General features: G+C 39.6%; 3 protein-coding genes across 4 annotated transcripts; 2 read left to right on the forward strand and 1 right to left on the reverse strand.

The window, feature by feature from the left end:
• Window positions 1–2,889: 2,889 nt before the first annotated feature.
• Window positions 2,890–12,975, reverse strand: LOC135555667 (UNC93-like protein MFSD11). 2 transcript variants are annotated; one of them, XM_064988298.1, is made up of 13 exons: window positions 12,426–12,975; window positions 11,430–11,485; window positions 11,161–11,268; window positions 10,925–11,004; window positions 8,928–9,024; window positions 8,758–8,816; window positions 8,417–8,564; window positions 8,167–8,216; window positions 7,945–8,010; window positions 7,736–7,861; window positions 7,444–7,618; window positions 7,176–7,287; window positions 2,890–3,904 (listed from the first exon to the last, which is right to left on the reverse strand). In XM_064988298.1, exons 1-13 carry the CDS (start codon window positions 12,513–12,515, stop codon window positions 3,749–3,751), a joined length of 1,323 nt encoding a protein of 440 aa, XP_064844370.1. In that variant the 5' UTR covers window positions 12,516–12,975; the 3' UTR covers window positions 2,890–3,748. The 2 variants fall into 2 exon arrangements, with proteins under 2 accessions (XP_064844370.1, XP_064844369.1); XM_064988297.1 differs by having other exon boundaries at window positions 7,176–7,311; window positions 12,426–12,974.
• On the forward strand, window positions 12,975–16,188 carry LOC135555668 (ubiquitin domain-containing protein UBFD1-like). Its single transcript, XM_064988299.1, has 7 exons — window positions 12,975–13,063; window positions 13,828–14,115; window positions 14,259–14,467; window positions 14,593–14,658; window positions 15,386–15,491; window positions 15,578–15,660; window positions 15,820–16,188. The coding sequence occupies exons 1-7, from the start codon at window positions 13,048–13,050 to the stop codon at window positions 15,928–15,930; spliced, it is 879 nt and encodes a 292-aa protein (XP_064844371.1). The 5' UTR covers window positions 12,975–13,047; the 3' UTR covers window positions 15,931–16,188.
• Window positions 16,189–21,968: 5,780 nt separating this feature from the next.
• On the forward strand, window positions 21,969–23,725 carry LOC135554993 (mesothelin-like protein). The gene is made up of 7 exons (XM_064987367.1): window positions 21,969–22,104; window positions 22,228–22,277; window positions 22,458–22,582; window positions 22,864–22,946; window positions 23,103–23,232; window positions 23,319–23,509; window positions 23,641–23,725. The coding sequence occupies exons 4-7, from the start codon at window positions 22,873–22,875 to the stop codon at window positions 23,678–23,680; spliced, it is 435 nt and encodes a 144-aa protein (XP_064843439.1). The 5' UTR covers window positions 21,969–22,104; window positions 22,228–22,277; window positions 22,458–22,582; window positions 22,864–22,872; the 3' UTR covers window positions 23,681–23,725.
• Window positions 23,726–24,009: the final 284 nt, after the last annotated feature.

Genomic DNA, 24,009 nt, shown 5'->3' on the forward strand with positions numbered 1-24,009 from the left:
GGCCATTGAGGTGTCTGCTTGGGGGGTATATACACGACTGTGATTATAATCAAAGAGAATTCTCTTGGTAGATAATGCGGTCGGCATTTGATTGTGAGGAATTCCAGGTCAGGTGAACAAAGGGACTTGAGTTCCTGTATGTTGATATGATCACACCACGTCTCGTTAATCATAAGGCATACACCCCCTTCTTCTTCTTACCAGAGAGATGTTTGTTTCTGTCGGTGCGATGCGTGAAGAAACCAGGTGGCTATACTGACTCTGATAACGTATCCCGAGTGAGCCATGTTTCGTGAAACAAAGAATGTTACAGTCTCTGATGTCTCTCTGGTAGGCAACCCGTGCTCGGATTTCGTCTACCTTGTTGTCAAGAGACTGGACATTGGCAAGTAGTACACTCGGGAGCAGTGGGCGATGTGCCCGTCTACGGAGCCTGGCTCCGTCTGCCCCTTATGCGGCGCCTTTGTTTTGGGTCGCCTGCTGGGATCCAATCCATTGTCCTGGGTGGTGGACCAAACAGAGGTTATGCTTCGGAAAAGTAGTATTTCTGGTCATAATGTTGGTAAGTTGACGTTGCTCTTATATCCAATAGTATCTCCCAGCTGTATGTAATAAGACTTAAGATTTCCTGGGGTAACAGTGTAAGAAATAATACATTAAAAAAACAAAATACTGCATAGTTTCCTAAGAACATGGCCGCCTCGCTTCATCTCTGTGGGCGCTGGTGAAGCTTGAATAAAGATTACCTGACTAGTGACACACAGAGCGATGGTTTATCATGCAGAAAATTGTGAGGCATGTGCCACACTTGAACTATCAATAATAGTATACCGTTGGAATGACTGAGGCATTCAGCATAATTTCTTTCACGGTATTGTGGTGGTTTTATGACCGGCTGGTTTTGAACAAATGCCAAGACAGAAGTGTGGAGACACCGGAGGGGACTGTGAAAGGCCATTTTCACAGCTACGTCATACTTCGAATGCTTTGGACAGGAAATGCAAGTGATGGAAATTACTTTTCACAGGCTTGAAAAATTGAATTTTGTTGAGGATTACAAGGCAGCTCAAAGGTTGTCTTGAAAATTTGAATTTATTGAGTTATTCTGTCATTGGCACCACTTTCTGTTATTGCCATTTAATACCACAAATACCTATGTACTTCTCTGTGTTGCAGGCACGTTAAGCTTCGGTCCAGTTAGTGTTAGAAATACCAGGGGAGCACTTGTAGATTCCAATAGGTAAGGTACATTTCAGGACTTATACCACACATTCTTCTTAATGTTTGTATGCAAAGCATCAAGTTGCACAATTGACTAGAAAATAGCACAAAGGAAGAACACTTAGGATTCTGATTATAATGCAATCAATACTCAATTACCTGTGAAGTACTGCGGGATCTATGGTGCCCTCACTGGTCCAGTGCTTCTCTAAGGTCGTCATCCACCTCTATGATTTATGGGCCCTGCTCTTGAACCTTGCTTGGAAAACAAATTAACTGTAGTGATGTCACATCTTCCTGCCAGTGATCAACATTAAAATGTCCTTTTTAGAGGGAGAAAATATACATCACTTTTATGAAGTACAAACAATGAAATCCCTTTTATCCGGTTCTTTTTGGATTTCTATCTAAATTGTTGCAAGTGTAATAAAATGTTGGACATAGATGCATTTGAAGGTGAGCATTTGTAATGGAAAATATTTTAGGTTGAAAGTCTGCATCACCTTCAATATGTACCCAGTGGTGTAAAGTACTTAAGTAAAAATACTTTAAAGTTTTGAGGTATCTGTAGTTTACTATTTATATTTTTGTCAACTTTTACTCCACTACATTCCTAAAGAAAATATTGTATTTTCTACTCCATACATTTTCCCTGACACCCAAAAGTTACATTTTGAATGCTTAGCAGGACAGGAACATTGTCTAATTCACGCGCTTAAAGAGATAATACCTGGTCATCCCTACTGCATCTGATCTGGCGGACTCACTAAACACAAATACTTTGTTTGTAAATGATGTCTGAGTTTTGGAGTGTGCCCCTGGCTAACTGTAAATGTAAAAAGCAAGAACATCGTGCCATCTGGTTTGCATAATATAAGGAATTTGAAATGGTTATACTTTTATTTTTTTGATACCTAAATACATTTTAGAAATTACATTTACTTTTGATACTTAAGTATATTTAAAACCAAAATTCTACTTTCTACTTTTACTCAAGTCGGATTTTACTGGGTGACTTTCACTTGAGTCATTTTATATTAAGGAATCTTTACTTTTACTCAATTATTTTACTCAATTCGGTACTTTTTTCACCAATGTATGTATCACACATTTTATATGACGTGCAGTACCAGAAAGAACTTGCAATCGAAAACAGCACACGCAATCTATTGCCATGGTGGGAAAAAAGAGAAGTGCATTATCATGAGGATGCAATGTCTCTGCTTGGACTGAGTTAACATATCCGTTTCCTGTATATAAGAAAATGAGAACCGCAACAGTATAGGTGCAACCTGACAGTCTTTAGAAAGGAATAGTTGAAATATGAGTTTAATTAGAGTGCGTTTATTGTATGATCAACGTTAACGTTTCCTTCATTCTGATCTAAATTGATGCCTACAGTTGTATTTTAGCACCATCTCTTGAGCATAATGTGTATTGCACGTTGTTGTCCCACACAATAACCTCTGACAATGATTGTGCAATCTAGAACTTCAATTCCCAGTAAAAATGAAAGTGTTGCACTTGCCAAGTGACGTCTACCAACACTTTGGGGGACACTAACCGAAGAAGCACAAGTAAGCGCAACTGCTGGTTTAAATGTTTAAAAATCAGATTGTGTTTGTACCTTTTCGTTGACTCATACGGCAAATAGGTTACTTCAACCAATTTTGTTTTTTCAAAGTCTTTATAAAACAGATACAAGCAACCAAAACATTAACAGGCACTTAGTATGCATGACTGACAACATTTTGAAGTGTAAAATGTAAAATATAATAAAATGGAAGTAAAAAGATACCATAAATGTTAATGCATATAGATGTATTTTTTTAAACTACTCTACTACATGCTATGGGCACTGAAAATAAGTTGTACAGTAATTGTATTATTACAAGGCACTATATATATATATATATATATATATATAATTTTTTTAATCACTGGATAAGCTCTAGTAAGCTTTGGCATGGTGGATGTTGAGAATTGTCAGACAAAATTGTTCAAATTTAGTCAATCTATACACATTTCAACGCAGCATTAAATTTAGAGGTATACATCAATATCGTTTTCCGTACATACTATAGCTAGCGTGTTTTCGTCACTAATAACATATTTTCTGAAACAGTAAGTTCATTATATAAGCCTCAATATTAACATTTCTTCTGTTTAGTATGCATCTTCAATTCTAACAAACATCTAAAAGCAATTCCATCGCGTTATGAAATGTATGATGTATTATAACACTACCATAGAATTTGCAACAATGAGACTATCTTAAATAACAACCCTGAGAGCAATGCATAAAGACAGCCAATACATCAGGTGAGTGGTTACGTCTTCTATTACACATACACAATCCTATTGGAAAAGTTTTTAAAAAAATTACATTTACTCATGTTATAATTAGTGTATTGTGCAAGATAAGTTAAAGCTAAGATATTGAAGGTGCAAAGTATCTTTCCTGTAAAAAAAAACAAGAAATGTAAGTCTGAAATACATGACTGTGCCCGTGTTGAAATGATGGGTCCTAATACTCTTGTTGTAGGTCTACAGAGAAGTTCTGTATTCTTTCCACCATGAAGAAGCAGAGTGTTCCAGTGAAACCCAGGGTGACCATAATGAGCAGTTGCCATGTCAACAGCAAGTAGCCACTGTAGAAGAAGGCAACTGCTGCAAAAATGGACTGGCAAAGGAAAGAAGAAAACAAAAACTTGTTGAAAGTAATACAAAGAGTTGACTTTGTGTTACTCCTCTGTCACAGTAATATATGAATTGTGTCTTAGATTGTGAGTTCTTACAGAATACTAATGTAATAAACTAATTGGTACCTACAGCTATAAAATAACAATAATGCATGTTTGAGTGGCTAAATAGACCGACACAAGAAGGCCTTCAATCGTCCTTCACTCTAGTTATTCTTACAGTATAACCACACAAGGGATACACTACCGGTCAAACGTTTTAGAACACCTACTCATTCAAAAGGGGTTTTCTTTATTTTTTACTATTTTCTACATTGTAGAATAATAGTGAAGACATCAAAACTATGAAATAACACATATGGAATGTGTGTAACCAAAAAAGTGCTAAACAAATCTAAATATATTTTATATTTGACATTCTTCATTCTTCAAATAGCCACCCTTTCCCTGGTGACAGCTTGGCACACTCTTGGCATTCTCTCAACCAGCTGGAATGCTTTTCCAACAGTCTTGAAGGAGTTCTCACATATGCTGAGCACTTGTTGGCTGCTTTTCCTTCACTCTGCGGGTTGACTCATCCCAAACCATCTCAATTGGGTTGATGTCGGGGATTGTGCAGGCCAGGTCATCTGATGTAGCACTTTATCACTCTCCTTCTTGGTAGAATAGCACTTACACAGCCTGGACATGTGTTGGGTCATTGTCCTGTTGAAAAACCAATGATAGTTGGACTAAGCGCAAACCAGATGGAATGGTGTACCGCTGCAGAATGCTGTGGTAACCATGCTGGTTAAATAATAAATCACAGACAGGGTAACCAGCAAAGCACCCCCACACCATAACACCTCCACGCTTTATATGATGGGAAACACTCATGCGGAGATCATCTGTTCACCCACACTGCGTCTCACAAAGACACGGCTGTTGGAACCAAAAATCTCCAATTTGGACCAGACCAAAGGACAAATTCTCACTGGTCTAATGTCCATTGCTCATGTTTCTTGGCCCAAGCAAGTCTCTTCTTATTCTTGGTGTCCTTTAGTGTCCTTTCTTCGCAGCAATTCGACCATGAAGGCCTGATTCACAGTCTCCTCCGAACTGTTGATGTTGAGGGGTCTGTTACTTGAACTCTGAAGCGTTTGTTTGGGCTGCAATTTCTGAGGCTGGTAACTCTAATGAACGTATCCTCTGCAGCAGAGGTAACTCTGGCTCTTAAGTTCCTGTGGCGGTCCTCATGAGAGCCAGTTTCATCATAGTGCTTGATGGTTGTTGTGACTGCAGTTGAAGCAACTTTCAAAGTTCTTGAAATGTTCCGTATTGACTGACCTTCATGTCTTAAAGTAATGATGGACAGTAGTTTCTCTTTTGAGCTGTTCTTGCCATAATATGGACATGGTCTTTTACCTAATAGAGCTATCTTCTGTATACCCCCCTACCTTGTCACAACACAACTGATTGGCTCAAACACATTAAGAAGGAAAGAAATTCCACAAATTAACATTTAAGAAGGCAAACCTGTTATTTGAAATGCATTCCAGGTGACTACCTCATGAAGCTAGTTGAGAGAATGCCAAGTGTGTGCAAAGCGGTCATCAATGCAAAGGGTGGCTATTTGAATATATGTTGATTTGTTTAACACTTTTTTGGTTACTAAACTCAGCAAAAAAAGAAATGTCCTCTCACTGTCAACTGTGTTAATTTTCAGCAACTGAGACATAAACTTAACAAGTTCCACAGACATGTGACTAACAGAAATGGAATAATGTGTCCCTGAACAAAGGTGGGGTCAAAATCAAAGTAACAGTCAGTATCTGGTGTGGCAACCAGCTGCATTAGGCACTGCAATGCATCTCTTCCTCATGGACTGCACCAGATTTGCCAGTTCTTGCTGTGAGATGTTACCCCACTCTTCCACCAAGGCACCTGTAAGTTCCTGGACATTTCTGGGGGGGAATGGCACTAGCCTTCAACCGCCGATCTAACAGGTCCCAGACATGCTCAATAAGATTGAGATCCGGGCTCTTCACTGGCCATGGCAGAAACTGACATTCCTGTCTTGCAGGAAATCACGCATAGAATGAGCAGTACGGTTCGTGGCATTGTCATGCTGGAGGGTCATGTCAGGAGGAGCCTGCAGGAAGGGTACCACATGAGGGAGGAGGATGTCTTCCCTGTAACACACAGTGTTGAGATTGCCTGCAGTGACAACAGGCTCAGTCCGATGATGCACACCGCCCCAGACCATGACGGACCCTCCATCTCCAAATTGATCTCGCTCCAGAGTACAGGCCTCGGTGTAACGCTTATTCCTTCGACAATAAACGCGAATCCAACCATCACCCCTGGTGAGACAAAACCGCGACTCGTCAGTGAAGAGCACTTTTTGCCAGTCTTGTCTGATCCAGCGATGGTGGGTTTGTGCCCTTAGGCGACGTTGTTGCCAGTAATGTCTGGTGAGGACCTGCCTTACAACAGGCCTACAAGCCCTCAGTCCGGCCTCTCTCAGCCTATTGCGAACTGTCTGAGCACTGATGGAGTGATTATACGTTCCTGGTGTAACTCGGGCAGTTGTTGTCATCCTGTGTCTGTCCCGCAGGTGCGATGTTCGGATGTACCGATCCTGTGCAGGTGTTGTTACACGTGGTCTGCCACTGCGAGGATGATCAGCTGTCCGTTCTGTCTCCCTGTAGCGCTGTCTTAGGCATCTCACAGTACGGACATTGCAATTTATTTACCTGTCCACATCTGCAGTCCTCCTCCTAAGTTTTCATAACTGTGACCTTAATTACCTACGGTCTGCAAGCTGTTAGTGTCTTAACAACTGCTCCACAGGTGCATGCTCATTAATTGTTTATAGTTCATTGAACAAGCATGGGAAACAGTGTTTAAACCCTTTACAATGAAGATCTGTGAAGTATTTGCGTTTTTACGAATTATCTTTGAAAGATAGGGTCCTGAAAAAGGGATTTTTCTTTTTTGCTGAGTTTACATGATTCCATATGTATTATTTCATAGTTGAGATTCCTTCTCTATTATTCTACTAATAGAAAATAGTCACAAAAAAAAAACTTGAATGAGTAAGTGTTCTAAAACTTTTGACCGGTAGTGTACATCGGCCTACGCATACCTAAACAGCCATAAGTTATTAATCAACTATACAGCAATGAACTACACCCAGCACACCACAGTATCAGTTGCTGGTACATATGTTTTAGTAAACGATCAGCTGTATCATGCTCTCTCGGGGGTTACCTGGATGAATTTGAAGATGGCAAAAGCAGGCGCGCTTTGCTCAGCATAAACACGCCCCAAGATGCTGTACAGTTGAGTGTTGAAACAGCTGTCACCGAGTCCAAGCAGGAAACTACAGAGCAATGCGATAGAGATACTAGGAAACAGATAGGAGACGCTCAACTGTGAGGGGGTTACTACAGGTCATTTTCAACTGACATGATTTCTGATTAATATAAAAACAATATACAGCCCTGCTTTTATTGTTTTGTTTATATTAAAGCAATACCTTGGTGTCAGATATGGCTTGTTCAGTGTGCTAGTTTTTAAAACCACAGGGGCATCATCTGGGATGTTGAGGTAGATCAAGTAGAAGGCGACAAAATGGACGACCATCCCCAGGAAGACCACAGATGTCCGTCTGAAGCGGTTATTCTTACATACTAGTCCAAAGACTCCTCCACCTGACAAATCACATCAGGTTACTGTCAGACTAGTTCCTTGTTAGATTGTAACAGCAACATAGTTGTGATGGGTAAAAGAGTGATGGGTAAAAGTTACACTGGGCAACACAAACCTACCAACTATCTCTCCAATCCCCAACACAATTCCAGAGATCCCAATCAAGCCTTTAGCTGCCGCTCCAAACTCTGTTGTTGCCCCGATACATGTCCCATACACACCACTGTAGAAAGATAGCTCCAGACCTACGATGACAACACACTGGTAAAAACACTATTCCTCTGAGGGAAATGTCTGGACTTTTGGTTGTGCAGTACAATCTACTTACCACTGTATGCCATGCAACAGCTCAGAAGCAATATGGTTTTGGTTTTGAGCAGTTGTAGGATTGTCTCTGAAGAGAAGGAAACACACAAGGAATTGCTTTAGATGACTAACAGGATAGTAAAACAGTGAAAGCAAGGTAACGGAGGTGCCCTTTAACCCAAAGGAATAGATCAATGATTGATTGTATAATAACAAATGTGCCTGTAAAGCTACATTAACTTACTGAATTCTGACTTTGCATCTTGTACTGCAGAGTTGGCTCTTTGCTTATACCTGCCAAACATTAAGATGGAAAATTATCAAATTAGCAAGACAAATACATTATTAATTTTCAATACTGTGATATTCAAATTCATAGCAGAATGAATAACCGTCATTTAAAACAGAGACACCAAACGCAGTGCCATAGATTCCCATTGAAATAAGGGTACAGTGAGAGAGTACTGTCAATTAACATCATGCGAGAAACTAACATCATGCGAGATGAGAGCAAAGGCTGGCCTTCCTCCTCATTGAGCATCTCCTCCTCTGGTGGAAGAGTCTTTCTCAGAGCCAGGAAGCTGAGTGTTCCCAGCACTGAGGTAACCAGCAGACCAATAAAGATAGTCTTCCTGCTCCTATCTGAGAGGGACATCAAGAACAAAGGAAACAGTGTCAAACAGAGAACACACACCATTACTAAGTAGGGCAACACTATTGGAAGGACGTATGAGTCATATCCTTAATGAAAACAAAGATGCAATTGCAAGTTTTCATTAATGTTAGCTCTTTTTTCTCCATATTTTTCCATTGGATGATCTTCACATGCACATACCTGATATTTCTGTCCTTCCATTCCAATCAAAATAAATGTAAAGATTGCCAAATAACATGCTGAAAAAGAAAACAATGTGTTACAATTACACCTTCTGCTATAGGTCACCAAATAATGGAAATTACTGCCACTATTATGTAGCCTACCATTAATATATACTATTAATATACCTGCACTGTAAAAGGGCCCAAAACATCCCTGTGTTCCTATTGATGGTGGAAGCATCGGAGTTCTCCACAAGGAAGTGTCCTTGAGCTGTCCAAAGCACTGATGAAAGGGATACAAAGAGTAAGTGAGAGAGGCTGATTAGGAACTGCAGATGTATTGAATAGAGATGGTTGCTATTTGATGACATTTGAATTGATCAAAATGCATTGTCGGGGAACTATTCAGGGAAAATGTGTCTATTTTATTTGGCACAAACTAACATTATCAAACAATTTGGTTCATCTGCTCTAAGAATTCTCATTTAGCTCTCCCATTTGTAAAATGTTTGCTTTGCTTGCGATCAGAGATAATGAACATAACCCCGGCATTTCCCTTTTATGTAAATCATTAACAAGCTCCATTTCAGACATCATAACCATGGTAACCTTTGTCCAAAGCTCAGCAACTGACAAGACAGACTCAATACTCTTTACCATGCATGCAGGTCATGTGCTCCTTCTTGATTTGTTCTGCCGTACCCATATTGATAACTGTTTACAATACTGTGTAATTACTATGGCATTTGATCTACTTACAATTTACAAATCATTATTCCGACAACAAAAACATGGGTACAACTCAGTTTACAAATGTGTTAGGAATGAATGGCATGCATAAGAGAATAGCAGACTCCAGAGGCATGTAGAGAAGTTTGGATTGGATTAGGCATATGCACAAAGAGGTGAAATATACACTACGTGACCAGAAGTATGTGGACACCTACTCGTCGAACATTTCATTCCAAAATCACGGGCATTAAAGGGAGTTGGTCCTTCCTTTGCTGCTATAACAGCCTCCACTCTTCTGGGAAGGCTTCACAAGAGTGAGGTTTGGCGCAATTAGGCCTGGCTCACAGTCAGCATTCCAATTCATCCCAAAGGTGTTCAATGCGGTTGAGGTCAGGGCTCTGTGCAGGCCAGTCAAGTTGTTCCACACCAATCTCAACAAACCATTTCTGTATGGACCTCGCTTTGTGCACTGGGGAATTGTCATGCTGAAATAGGAAAGTGCCTTCCCCAAACTGTTGCCACAAAGTTGGAGGCACCAAAATGTCATTGTATGATGTAGCGTTAAGATTTCTCTTCAAGGGTCTATAGTCAGAAACATGAAAAAGAACCCCAGACCATTATTCCTCCTCCACCAAACTTTACACTATGCATTCGGGCAGGAAGTGTTCTCCCGGCATCCGCCAAACCCAGATTCATCCGTCAGATTGTCATATGGTGACGTGTGATTAATCACTCCAGAGAACTTGTTTCCACTGCTCCAGAGTCCAATGGCAGCAAGCTTTACACCACTCCAGCCGACACTTGACATTGCACATGGTGATCTTAGGCTTGTGTGCAGCTGCTCGGCCATGGAAACCCAATTCATGAAGCTCCCGACGAACAGTTATTGTGCTGATGTTGCTACCAGGTAGTGAGTGTTGCAAGCAAGGACAGATGAGTTTTATGCACTACATGCTTCAGCACTTGGCAGCCACGTTCTGTGAGCTTGTGTGTCCTACCACTTTACGGCTCAGCAGTTGTTTCTCCTAGACGTTTCCACTTCACAATAACAGCACTTACAGTTGACCAGGGCAACTTTAGCAGGGCAGAAATTTGACAAACTAAGTGGAATCCTATGACAGTGCCACGTTGAAAGTCACTGAGCTCTTCAGTAAGATGATTCTATTGCCAATGTTTCGCTATGGAGATTGCATGGCTGTGTGCTCCATTTTATACACCTGTCAGCAACGGGTGTGGCTGAAATAGACAGATCTACTAATTTGAAGGGTTGTCCACATACAGTCCTTTGTAATATAGTGTATATGACTTTATACCAAACTGTCATGTAAATCATGACAGTTCAATGTAATTTGTGCCAATATGAAATGATGTGAAGGATTCTGTAGATTCTGTAGTAATGTTAACCAGATAGCAGAGGGAACAAAGGAGAGATCCCATGAAACTGGACTTACTGGCTGCTCCTATGCCGATTAGTACTGAGGTGAAGTAAAAGGACCATGTTGATGGGGTGATGAATACAGCTACGTAACCACTATGGAAAAGAATGGAACCATAACAAACAACAGCACGTGACCTTGTTATAACTAGACAACTACTTCAGGCAGAAATATCAACCAATCACTGACCTGCAAATAGAAAATGAATGGGGGGGGGGGGGGGTAATTCCTTTAGAATTCATGATACTCACCTGTAAAGAATTCCACTGAAAAACATTGTAAACTGTGGTCCAATTATTGCAACAACAGTTGGAGCGAACAAATTTGAAAATGAAAAAATTCCATAGATGATTCCAAGGCTGTTGTACAAGGACAGAAAGAAAACAGTACAGAGAAAAAAAGTTTAGTGCCTGGTATAAGGGTCAATGATTCTGAAAGATGCACATTATCTCCCCCACTCATTTTGCTGAGATAATGTGGTTTTCCAATATGTTGCCTATGGTAACACCATCCAACTCACCTGTGATAACCACTTCCAGTGAAGGTATCATTGTCCAGGCTTTTAACTATGGTTTGCTTAAAATAGAGAAGAAATGGGATATTAATGGGAATCATATGAACATAGAAAATTGCTGCCACCACTACATATGTGCCCTGTGGAGATTGACGTTTACATGTATTCATTTGAGTAATTCCTTTGGCATGACAATCTATTGACTGATGAAGAAATTGGAAACACAAGATGCGCCTGACCCAGGACTCCAACAATGCACCACTGACAAGGCTGCTGAGGACATCATGTGAGCTGGAAGATGCACAAGAAAATAAACTGATGCAATTTATCATGGGGTAAAAGTTCTTAAACTTGAGTCAAAGTCAATGGACTTGAGAAAAGCAAAGCATGACTGCAAAATGACAACAATTCAAATCAATTTTTATTGGTCGCATTCACATATTTAGCAGATGTTATTGCGGGTGTTGCGAAATGCTTGCGTTAATAACTCCAGCAGTGCAGTAATACCTAACATTTCACACAGATCTAAAAGTAACAGAATGGAATTAAGAAATATCTAAATATTGATGTACCATGAATGATAAACAATTATAACATGCCTAATGTAACCACTTAAGATATCAAACAGCTACCACATTTAGATAGCAGTTATCAATGGGTAACTGTCCATTGTCTCAAATGAAATTGACTATTTAGCAAACAAAACAACTGATCAGTCAATATATTACAAACATGTCAAATGACAACATATTATATTTCTGATTAATTCGAGTATGTAGCCGACATGACAGGTAATTTGAAGGGGAGAGGTCAAACAGCTGTCAATTTCAGATAAATTAGCTAGTTAGGAAGTTGCTGGTATCTGAAATATCATTGGGTAGGTGTGAATTTTCTCCAGTGATATTGACTCTAGCAAACAAAACAAATTAACAGTCAATATAGTTTGCCTAGGCAACGACTTCGGTTTAGGTCACACAAGTGAAAGTGTGTTCTTTGACTTACTTCAATGTTTCCACAGGTGGTGAAAGCAGTGAAAATGAACAGAAATCCTAGTCCCAGAATGACAACGTTGTAAATCCTGAGGTCTGCCATAATTATATTATTCTTGCACCACCTCTTCCCAGATCGCTACACAGCACTCAATGCAATGAGATAAGATTATTCCAACAGTTACACTTCTTGCGTCGACCAGACATTTCTGAGATGGCTAAGCAAATACAAAAAGCATAGAATCTAACTAGACACCCACGCCGTTGTTGGACAAGCACTTTTCGGCTACTCTTCTTCAAAAATCCATATGGTAACTTTTCTTCTTCACGCTCTCTCTGTCAATAAGTTATCAGCACGAGCCAATTCAGCATAACCCTACCATTAGCACATTTGGTAGATTGTTGTAGTTAGTAGGCTATGCATCTAATAGCTAGCTAGCGAAGTTTCTCGTGATCGCATATAATACGACCAAGCTTTAGTTGTCCCCCGACAACAACCAAATGACTTTCATTAGAAACCAAGCAAACAGTTGAGATTTATCAAACGCTTTACAGACAATGGAAGCCCCGTAGGACCAATACACGTCAGCGCGTCCGTTTCCCAGCAGTCTCACTTCATATTGTACACAATCATCATGGCGACCCAGGATGGTAGGTATTAAAAAAAAATATAATGCTATGCTTGCCACAAATCTATGCGGCGCAATTTATCAATTTTCAAATCATTAATTTAGGAATTTAATCGTATTTATGGTGTTGGTGCAAATTGAACATGACAATTGGATTTGAAATCCTATTTTCTTCATAATCCAAGGTTCGCCCGGTTATCCTGGTCACTGGCTAGCTGCTAGCCAACCATATTTAGCCAGATAACGTTAGCTCTTTCGATTTTGTTACATAGCCAAAATAACTAGAGCTACTGTTACATAAGTTGTAATTTGATACTAGAAACCTAGGACAAGTGTAATAGTTGTAGCTATCGCTATGTTATTTTGTAGCTATCAGCCGTAGCTTATAAATGCCTAATATAGCTATCAAGTTATGTTAACTAGCTAGCCAACTCTATCTGACTGCAAATGTAGCTTGGATGTGTCAGCTAACTTAGCTAGCATGACTAGGTAGTTAGCGCTATTTGCAAATAAGCTACAGTAACTCGCTAACGGCCACGTGAGATGTCAGATTTCGCTAACGTAGCTAAACGACCCACATAATACCAAATAGGTCAACCAGCCAGTTGCTTGCTGCTGCTTTGTCATAACAAACGAGCTGCATGAAGCCATACTTGCAAGTTATTACTTGGCTGAGAAGACCTAATGTGACAAACTATTCCCAAACATTGAGTGTTGACATAGCTGATAATTCTTGTGGAGTTGAGAATTCTCAGCTAAACTATGCCTTTCACAATTCTTTCATAGGAAATGAAGAAGTCGTAATGGAAACTGAAGCCACGTTGAAAGAGCCACAACCACTGTGTGAAAATGTTGGCGAAGGAAATGCTGAAGTATCGGAAACTGTGTCTCGGACAGATAATGCCGGGGAAAGCTCTTCAACTCAGGACCCCACTGTCAGCAATGGAGATGACAGTGATGAAGGAAAGGAGATGGTGGATCTAAAGATTATTTGGAACAAGAATAAGTATGATCTCAAGATTCCTTTAGATGGCACTGGAGCCAAACTGAAAGAGCGAATCCATTCACTCACTGGTAAGTAGTTGTTTAGGCTTGTGTACTAACTACTTGGATATGTATAACAGTCACAGTGTTGATTAATGTTTCTCAACCACTCTCTATTTCTCTCTCTCTCTCTCTCTCTCTCTCTCTCTCTCTCTCTCTCTCTATGTTAATAGGTCTTCCACCTGCTATGCAGAAAGTGATGTACAAGGGACTGCTACCAGAAGATAAGACGCTACGTGAAATTAAAGTTACAAATGGTGCAAAAATAATGGTGGTTGGATCTACAATAAATGATGTACTAGCTGTAAATACTCCAAAAGAGGTTATTCAGCAGGAAGTTAAAGCTGAAGAAAACAAAAAGGAACCTTTGTGTCGGCAAAAAGTAGGACTTTTCAACGTCTTTGAGTTCCATATTTGTAAATAAACAACTTCTTTGCCCAAGGTATGGTCACAGGTTATGATGTTTTTTATTCAACTGTGAACTTATAATAATGTATTGAATTTCAGCAACACAGAAAGGTGTTGGACAAAGGCAAACCAGAGGACATAATGCCATCTGTTAAAGGAACAAAGGTGAGTATTTTCAACAAAACCCGAATGATGGTTGGGAAAGTATGCTTTTAATGGTTGTTTTACACTGAGTATACCAAGCATTAGGAACACCTTCTTAATATTGTTGCAGCCCCCCATCCCTTGCCCCCAGAACAGCCTAAATTCTTTGGGGCATGGACTCTACAAGGTGTCTGGCCCATGTTGACTCCAATGATTCCCACAGTTGTGTCAAGTTGGCTAGATGTCCTTTGGGTAGTGGAATATTCTTGATACACATGGGAAACTGAGTGAAAAACCCAGCAGCGTTGCAGTTCTTTACACAAACCGGTGTGCCTGGCACCTACTACCATACCCCATTCAAAGGCACTTAAATATTTTGTCTTCCCTATTCACCCTCTGAATGGCACACATACACAATCCATTTCTCAATTGTCTCAAGGCATAAAAATCATTCTTTAACCTATCTCCTCCCTTTCATCTACACTGAATGAAGTGGATTTAACAAGTGACATCATTAAGGGATCATAGCTTTCACATGGATTCACCTGGTCAGTCTGTGTCATGGAAAAAGCAGGTATTCCTAATGTTTTGTATACTCGTGTATATTATCCTGTTTATATATTTTTCTCACAGATATTTCCACTGGAACACTGTATCACGTTCAGGAGCTTGGAGATGTGTCGTTGTGAATGTTCTTCCACTGTTCTTCCACTAATGACCAGCAAGTGATCTCTCATTTGTTACATAGGAACGCTTACCAACAGTGCCTTTAGCCGGAATGTACAACAAATCTGGTGGAAAAGTTCGTCTCACCTTCAAACTGGAACAAGATCAACTGTGGATTGGAACTAAGGGTGAGATGCCCCCTTGGTTTAGTTGGATTGTGTATAAGGAAAAAGTGTTATGGCACTCACCCTTATCTGTGTACATTCTCCTACAGAGAGGACAGAGAAAATCCCAATGGGCTCCATCAAACATGTGGTGACTGAACCCATTGAAGGCCATGAGGATTATCACATGATGGTAACACGTTTCCTTACTACAAACTGCACAAGCCAGATTGACAGTTGATGTAATGTATGTTTTTTTCCATAAACACATACATTACTTTGTATTTTGTCAAAAGTAGCTATCTTACTGTCATTTATGGTGCAATTCATTTTCTCTCATTCACTTTCCTAGGCGTTTCAGTTGGGTCCAACAGAAGCCTCTCAGTATTGGGTCTACTGGGTGCCAATTCAGTTTGTTGATGCAATCAAAGACACAGTCCTTGGAAAGTGGCAGTATTTCTAATGTGCCTCTATTACTGACAGTGGAAAAACTGTGATCTAGAACAGAAACATATGAAAATGGGGATCTGGAGACAACAAGGAGTCCTAAGGAACTTAACATTGAAGCATATTAGAGAAGCAAACTGAAGGATGCCAATGGACTAATCATATTATTTGGGGTTTCAAGTGCACTATGAGGCATCATCATATTCCTCAGCCCAGTTCATCATAAAAAATTGAGCAAACCCAAGGGAAAACAATAAAACTAAATGTACAGAGATTGCTGATGCATTTTTCAGTTATTCTTAAAGTAATAAAATGTATTTAAGGAAAAAAAGAAAAAAGCTGGACTAGTATGTGGTAGCCTATGTTTATTTATTCTATGGATCAACACAAGCAAACTTGCCAAAGTTGAATACAGTTTCTAAAGGTCTCAAGATATTGGTTTACTTGTAGTCATGATAAATGTTCATGTTAACAAAAATTATTTAAAGATCTAATGGAATTTAAGAAGATTCCCTCCGCAGAAGTAGATCACTATGTAACTTAAAGTAGTAAGAAACTTACTCATGTAAGTTTTGCTATTTACAATCTTCATTTATAGTTGAGGGGGATGTCTGTTGATTATTTAAAAAGAAGAGTGTGTGCTGTGGTATGGTGTGGAATAGTCTCACAGATGATTCAGAATATGTTTCTATTCAGCATCAGGCCAGACATTGAGCATTACTGCAATCCAGTGTCGTGCTATCATGAGACCTCTGTCACATGCAAAGGGAATTAGTATAACCACATGGTTTAGATCAGGGATGGGCAACTGATGGGGGCCACAAAAAATCTGAACTCATCATCAGGGGCCGCAGTTGCTCGTGATTCCCCTCCCCCCATCACCACATTAGCAGCCTCCCTCTTGACAGCGGATATTACAGATTTTGCCATGGGGTATAGAGAAAATGTTGCTGTTTTAAAGCAAGTTTGCTGCAATTCTACACATTCTGTCATATTTCAGAGACAAGATCTTGCAATTATATAACACATTTTAATATAATTCTACAAATTTTGCAATGGGGCAAAGAGGAAAACTTGCTGTTTTACAGCTAATTTCCTGTAATTCTACACATTTTGCCATAGGGTGGACAGAGATGTTTTTACAATTATAACTGAGTGAGACTGACTAACAAAATCAATGGGGGCCTCCCGGACGGTAAATCGACCATGATTACTAAGTTCAGATAATGTAGCTGGCCACTAGACTAATTTACCAATCTAAAAAATGTTAGAAATGGGCTATGTGAGGGACTATCAGTGACTGACATAGCAAGAGAAAAACTGCTAATGCTCAAACAAATTTTGAAATTGCACCTTAAGTGTATTCTATTTTACCATTCTAGCTTGCAACAGCAACTTGAGACACCTACTGAGTTAAAAAAATACATTTTGATCCGATGGCCCTTCCCTGGTTTAGATGCACTATGCTGTTCCTACAGGAGAGGGCCACAATGTCACACTTTTACATTTCTTGTTGATAGCAATATCATCTGCCGTTGGTATAATTTTTCAGAAATGCAAAGGCCTTAATGTATTTATATGCAGATAAGAACCAGTAACTGCAACATTCAAATACATCATTTTATTTAAAGTATTTCATAAATATACAAACACTGAAAAGCATATGAAGTCCAAGTTTCCTTTGCATTTGCCAATGTCCATTCATATTTCCAAAGCCTAAAAATGTAGTTTTATCAAATCTGCAAAAAATATACAGACACTTTAAAAGAAAATAACGGAAATAAGTTGTTTGGGACTGATGTTGTAGTGATATTAACTGGTTATACCTTTGCCAGTAATAAGGTCATCAACTGAGCAGATACTGAACTAAATGTAAATTAAGCAACCAGCTTATAAGAGCATATCAGTGTTGTCTGGCAATAGTTGTCAGAGAACCATCAATTTAAACATTGTACTTGACATACTTACAATTATGAATGTTATAATGATAATATTACAATGGTTACAGTGGTTATAATAATACTCCTGTTTCCAGACTATGAATAATAAGTCATTTTTATTGACATCGACATGGCTAGAGAAAGACCTTAAACCCAGGTGGCCCCAAGTTTCCAGTAAAGATCATCACCCTTTGGTATACTCTAGTAATTTTAGTGACGTTTTGCTGGCCTCTCAATGGGTTATTATTGAAATCAAAATCACATTTATTTATATAGCCCTTCTTACATCAGCTAATATCTCAAAGTGCTGTACTGAAACCCAGCCTAAAACCTCAAACAGCAAGCAATGCAGGAGTAGAAGCACGGTGGCGAGGAAAAACACCCGCAAGTGGTTCCTGAGGAATCCCCAACCCTTCTTCCTGCAAGCCTCCAGAGAGTTCCTGTCCTGTCTTAGCACCAAGAACTTCACTTGTGGGACCTACCAGATTTTGTATGTGAAAACATACATTTTATTTCCATGTGGTTGACTATTTGCCCTCACGTGATCTAGTACTTCAATGTGGTGTCTTTGTCTTTGCAGAGTGGAAGCTCTAGGTCATCAACCAGCTAACCCTAACCCTGCTAACTTAGCTATGGACAGACAAAGACAGCTTTTGATTGACACTGATTTCATTGAGCTCAATGACACTGAAGGTACATTTAAATAATTCTGTAATATCAAGGATGCCTGAAAATGTAATTCTACTAAGCATGGCGAAGGCAAAGGAACTGTAATCAGTTAGGATAGAAAGACTATATTTCTCCAACCTTTGAAAATATTTTGTATTATTTCAGACTCCAACTGTGTCAACCACTCCAACAACAGCGCTGACTGGCTTAAAAAGTTCTTTGGGCTGTTTGTTGGTTTTGCGCCCCTAGAAGAACTCAAACGACTGCATGGAAACTTCTCAGTGGTTGGTACTAGTTCATGATTTTGACGTTTTGAACTTACGGATTCATCCAATAGTCATTTGTAACCCGTTTGAATCCATGTTCTTATTCCACTGTGTAGATGGATGTCCTGCCTATGCTGAGCCCCAGGCAGCTGGGGAGGTGGCCTCCACCCCTGGTCAGCTCAGAAACCTTGGAGATGTCCACATGATACTGAGTTCTTTTACATCGTTTCTCCAGCTGTTGAGGTATGGATGAGTGATGTCCATGGTCAATTCTTATACCACTGCCTTATTTCCAATATACCTTTGCTTAGTACAATCACCACATGTTTTTCTGTCCTTCAGGGTCTTCACCTTCCGGTGGATGTGCGTCAGGTGCTGCTCCAGCAGGTGTTTGACAATGCCAGCCTATCAGATCCCTCCATCAAAGACCCTGAGGTGCTGCTGTGGTTGGGCCAGAGACTCAGCCCACTTTTACCAAACCTAACAGAGGAGCATGTGGCCCCCCTCTTCAACATCGTCAGACACAGAGACTGCAACACCAGCCAAGAAACGTAAGATCAGCACAGTGTATTATAGAAACACTAATAATTTCTACTAATGTGATGCATGTTTGCAACTGACCTTCGTGTACAGTACATTACTGCTCTTAGTTGTGCTTGACAATGCATATCAATGGGTGCTCTTTCTGGTTTCTGTCATCTACAGAGTGGCGTTGCTGAACTATATCCTACCATCACTGTCCAACGGCACACAGGCTGCTGTCCAGCATCAAATAATCATCCCTCTCAGAGGTGTTTACCTAGTCATCATCTCCAGTGGTGTGAAGTACTTAAGTCAAAATACTTGAAAGTATTACTTAAGTTGTTTTTTGGGGTAACTGTACTTTACTTTTACTTCACTATATTTCTAAGGAAAATTATGTACTTTTTTATGTGATCATATTATGCAAAACTTATCATACCAGCTGTATGTTTGCCTGCTTGAATGGCAGATGCACATGAAACATGAAATGACCCCAGGAATGAATAAACAAAGTTCAAGAGATGCAGAAAAATTATCTAACATTTAAAATGGGTGAATCTTTCCAGATAGCTGGGTGATATAACAACATATTACAATCGTAGCAAGAAGATGTTTCCTCAACAAAGTACGAGTTACCAGTAACAGTAGTAGTATCTCACTTTACTTCTCATAATCCTTCTCTCTATAATTCTCCCTAAATGCATGATAATATAGAATAATGGGTTTTATATAACATGGTCTGAGGGCTGCAGTTTTGGGCTTAATGCTGGACCAAATGAGGAACAAATTAATTTACCTTGTCTCATTGTTCGCAGAATCAACTCTACTACGTTGCTATAGGAACAACAGCTTCTTCATGTTCCTGACAGATATTCCTCAAGGATGTATGCCTTTTTTTAAAGGCGGCATACAATGGCAGCATATATGATTTCTCACATTAAATTTTTTACATTTATTTTACTAGGCAAGTCAGTTAAGAACAAATTCTTATTTTCAATGACGGCCTAGGAACAGTGGGTTAACTGCCTGTTCAGGGGCAGAACGACAGATTTTGTACCCGGGGATTTGAACTTGCAACCTTTCGGTTACTAGTCCAATGCTCTAACCACTAGGCTACACTGCCGCCCCAAATACATCTTTATTGATTTCTGACTTGTAGGTTCAGCAGCACCCAAGTGTTATTGTCCCTCTGACCCAAATCTCAACTCCACCGCCTGGTTCCTTAACTACATTGGTGTGTTCATCACCTTTGTGACCATTGAAGACTTCAACACATTTGGCTCAGAGTCAACGGTAAGCCCATCCACCTGCCTGTTTGATGAAGGGGCATCATATATTACCAAAAATGTATAACCAAAGTTTTATCTTATGTTTGTTTTTTTACAGCTAAAACTATTTGCCGTGAACCCTGTCAACATTGAGTTGTTCAATTTTGCTGGAGCTCCTCAAAATCTGACTAAACGCTTTACTGAGCTTATCTTCCTGCAGAACTCCAACTTCCTCCCACTGCAGTGAGTTTTGAACAGTAGCCACTAAAATAATTAGTTTTATGTTACTAACTTAATTTATTTCTTGCATTTATGTCAAGGGTATGATAACAGACAACAGTCTACATTGAATCTGAATGACGCTATGGGGAAGTTGGGCATGGCATTCTAATCCAAGATAGTGTTACTCAGTGTTTTATTTCATATTTTGGTTTTATTCCCATATCTTTAGGCTTCCACCACACCTATAATGTTTTGTCCCAGCTTCAGCTTACTCTAAGCTCAATGAGTCAGAGAGTGTGGTTGTCCTGGGCAACCTGAACCAATCCTGTACTAACGTGGACTCAGGATCAGTATGAGCCACTATTTCCATGTGATCATAATCCATTGATTGGTTAAGTGATACTGTTACCTAATCTTCGCTGATGTCATTTACTTCCAGATTACTTCCGCACTGGCATCGAATATCCAGATTCGTCTGGGATCCAAGTCCGGGATCAATCACGGCCCTGGGCCCGCAGGTCACAAGTCTGACCACTGGACAGATCACTAAAGCCCCGCCCAGTGTGATTTTACAATCCCTGAGTACTCTGAGCAGTGTTTCTGGATGGAACTTGGGACAGTCCTTGTCCATCATACAGATTCTCATCACCCAAAACTTCCAGTTGATTCACTTCTTAATAGGTTTATTGCTAGTGGCCTATAGGTTGTGAGCATCATTCACAACCATGATTCATGCTTTAAACCATTCCATCCTCTCTACTTCCAATGTAGAGGATATTTCATCATTTAATGTTTTCTTTCTTCAGATAAACAATACCGACAGTCTAATAAACCTGGGCTCTTTAGTGGGAGGTCTTCCAACCCAAACACTCACCACAATACCCGAGCAGCAGGTTCTGACAACATCCGCCTACCCAAAATGTGTTACCAACATGCTGACTGCTCCAACAATTGTGCAGCAGATCTATGTTAATAAGGCTATGTACTTACAGTAGCTAGACTAACTGATGTGAAGTAGGCGTTATGAATTTCCTTCCCAATATTTCTACATGCCTCATTTAAATGTGTTATGAAAAACTCTAGGGTAATCAATCATAATAACAGTATTAATTTTAAAATGTTAACATGTTTTTGTATTACTTATTCAGGTCATCACAGTCGACATGAAACCAACGGAACTGATAGTCAATGTTCCAGATGAAATGGCAACTGACATTCCCAGCAATCTACTGAATTTCCCAACAACTGGAAATCAAACTCACTGCTCTGAACATCAACAAGAAAAACATGGAAACCTCAGCAGGTATTGAGGGGATTGTAGTATTCAAAAGCTGTGTAGACCTTCAAAATTTACACGATTATACAGTGGTGAACATGTGTATTATACATCTATAAATGTGTCTGTACCTCTGTTTTTCATTTATAGGCTGTGCTGTTCTTTGATACAGTAGCAAATGGATTGGATGAGCCTGATGAGTAAGTGTAATAGTGTTTAGAAAATGTTGGTCCTGACCAATAGCTGAGCAGAAACCATACATGTATCATTTTCACATGGGGATACATTTTTATTATGTACTTGAACAAAAATGGGTTATGATGCCATTTATAGTTCCTGTATTAACTCTAATGAATGTACTGCATTGATTTTTTTTGTAGCCTTTCTGAGTACGTGCTTCAAGGATTCATTTGCTCTCGTGTCCAGACTTTCACCATAACAAGAATTAAACCTCTCATCAGAGCTTGCAGACGGTCGAAGAAAGGTGGTTCTCAAGGAGACACCGGTGAATATTAAAAATACAACTTTTTCTACATAAACTAAAGGGCCCTACTCAATCCAAACCGGTAGCCAGGCCTCCAGATTACATTGTTCATGTGCCTGTATGAATTATAACTGTTTTAATGTATTTTTCATGGCTACATGAATCCAAGCATGTATTCTCTCAGCACAAGAAGGACAATAGTTACTGGAAACCCAGTAACTGAATATATATTGAATATGTTTCTCTGTTTTCAAGGAGCTTATTTTACAGATATTATGAGAAAGTAACATTTTGTTTTACAGCTAACTTGCATGTGGAACAACATCAAAGGTGAAAGTCCTCAAGATTTTGACAACTATCCATCAGATATGTTGCTGTATTACAGGTAAGTTGGTCATGTCACTGACATTGTAAAATACAATGAAGGTAACTAATGTTAGATTAACTATTTACTGTTATTTTTTTACGCTGACATAACCAAATGAAAATGCCTTTTAAATGAACCATAAAGACAATATAAACTGTTTGTATCTTTCTCCAGCTACACCAACATGCAACAGACCAACTGCAGATCCTACTTCATTGAAACAGGACGAGCAGACTTCTCTGCCCTGTCCAGCACGTTGGATGGAAGAAAGGTTGATCTACTGAACAATGCCAAAAAGTGCCTGGTGAGTTATGTATTCAAGATGAAAGACACACGTTTCTGGCTGAATGTTTAAAAGCAGTGATAATGACGACATTTGATTTATTCCAGAACATCAAAGGGACACAGCTCAGTCAAGATAATGTCGAGGTCCTGGGCAACATGGTATGTGCTCTGGATGAGGGCTACATTCAGAGCTCTGACTCTTACATCCTGGAGAAACTAAAGAACTCCAGTGACTTCTCCGATCAGCAGATTAAAGCTATGGAGACTGTTATCTGCAGTGGCAACACCACATATGGGTATGTCACATTGCTGATATCGGAGCTGTGCTGATTTGTATTCATGTAGATACACAAAAAAATGAAAAATGAATGCATTTTTGTCTATTGATTTTTTCTTAATCAGTCTGTCTTTATTCTTATCTGTTCAGAAACCCAAGCACATGGACTGAAAAAACTAGAACAGCTTGACATTCTTCCATTGTACTTGACAGAGAACTTCTGGAAACACATCAGCACGGTATACTATACATGACAATTGCATAGCACTTTGACAATATGTTGTATTCAAATCAAATTGTATTTGTAACATGCGTCAAATATCAAATCAATGAATCACATTTCTTTTTAAAGCCCTTCTTACATCGGCTGATGTCACAAGGTGCTGTACAGAAACCCAGCCTAAAACCCCAAACAGCAAGCAATGCAGGTGTAGAAGCACGGAGGCTAGGAAAAACTCCCTAGAATACAACAGGTGCAGACCTTAGTGTGAAATGCTTACTTACAAGCCCTTAACCAAT

Source organism: Oncorhynchus masou, chromosome 15 (assembly GCF_036934945.1).
Source record: "Oncorhynchus masou masou isolate Uvic2021 chromosome 15, UVic_Omas_1.1, whole genome shotgun sequence".
Lineage (NCBI taxonomy): Eukaryota > Metazoa > Chordata > Actinopteri > Salmoniformes > Salmonidae > Oncorhynchus > Oncorhynchus masou.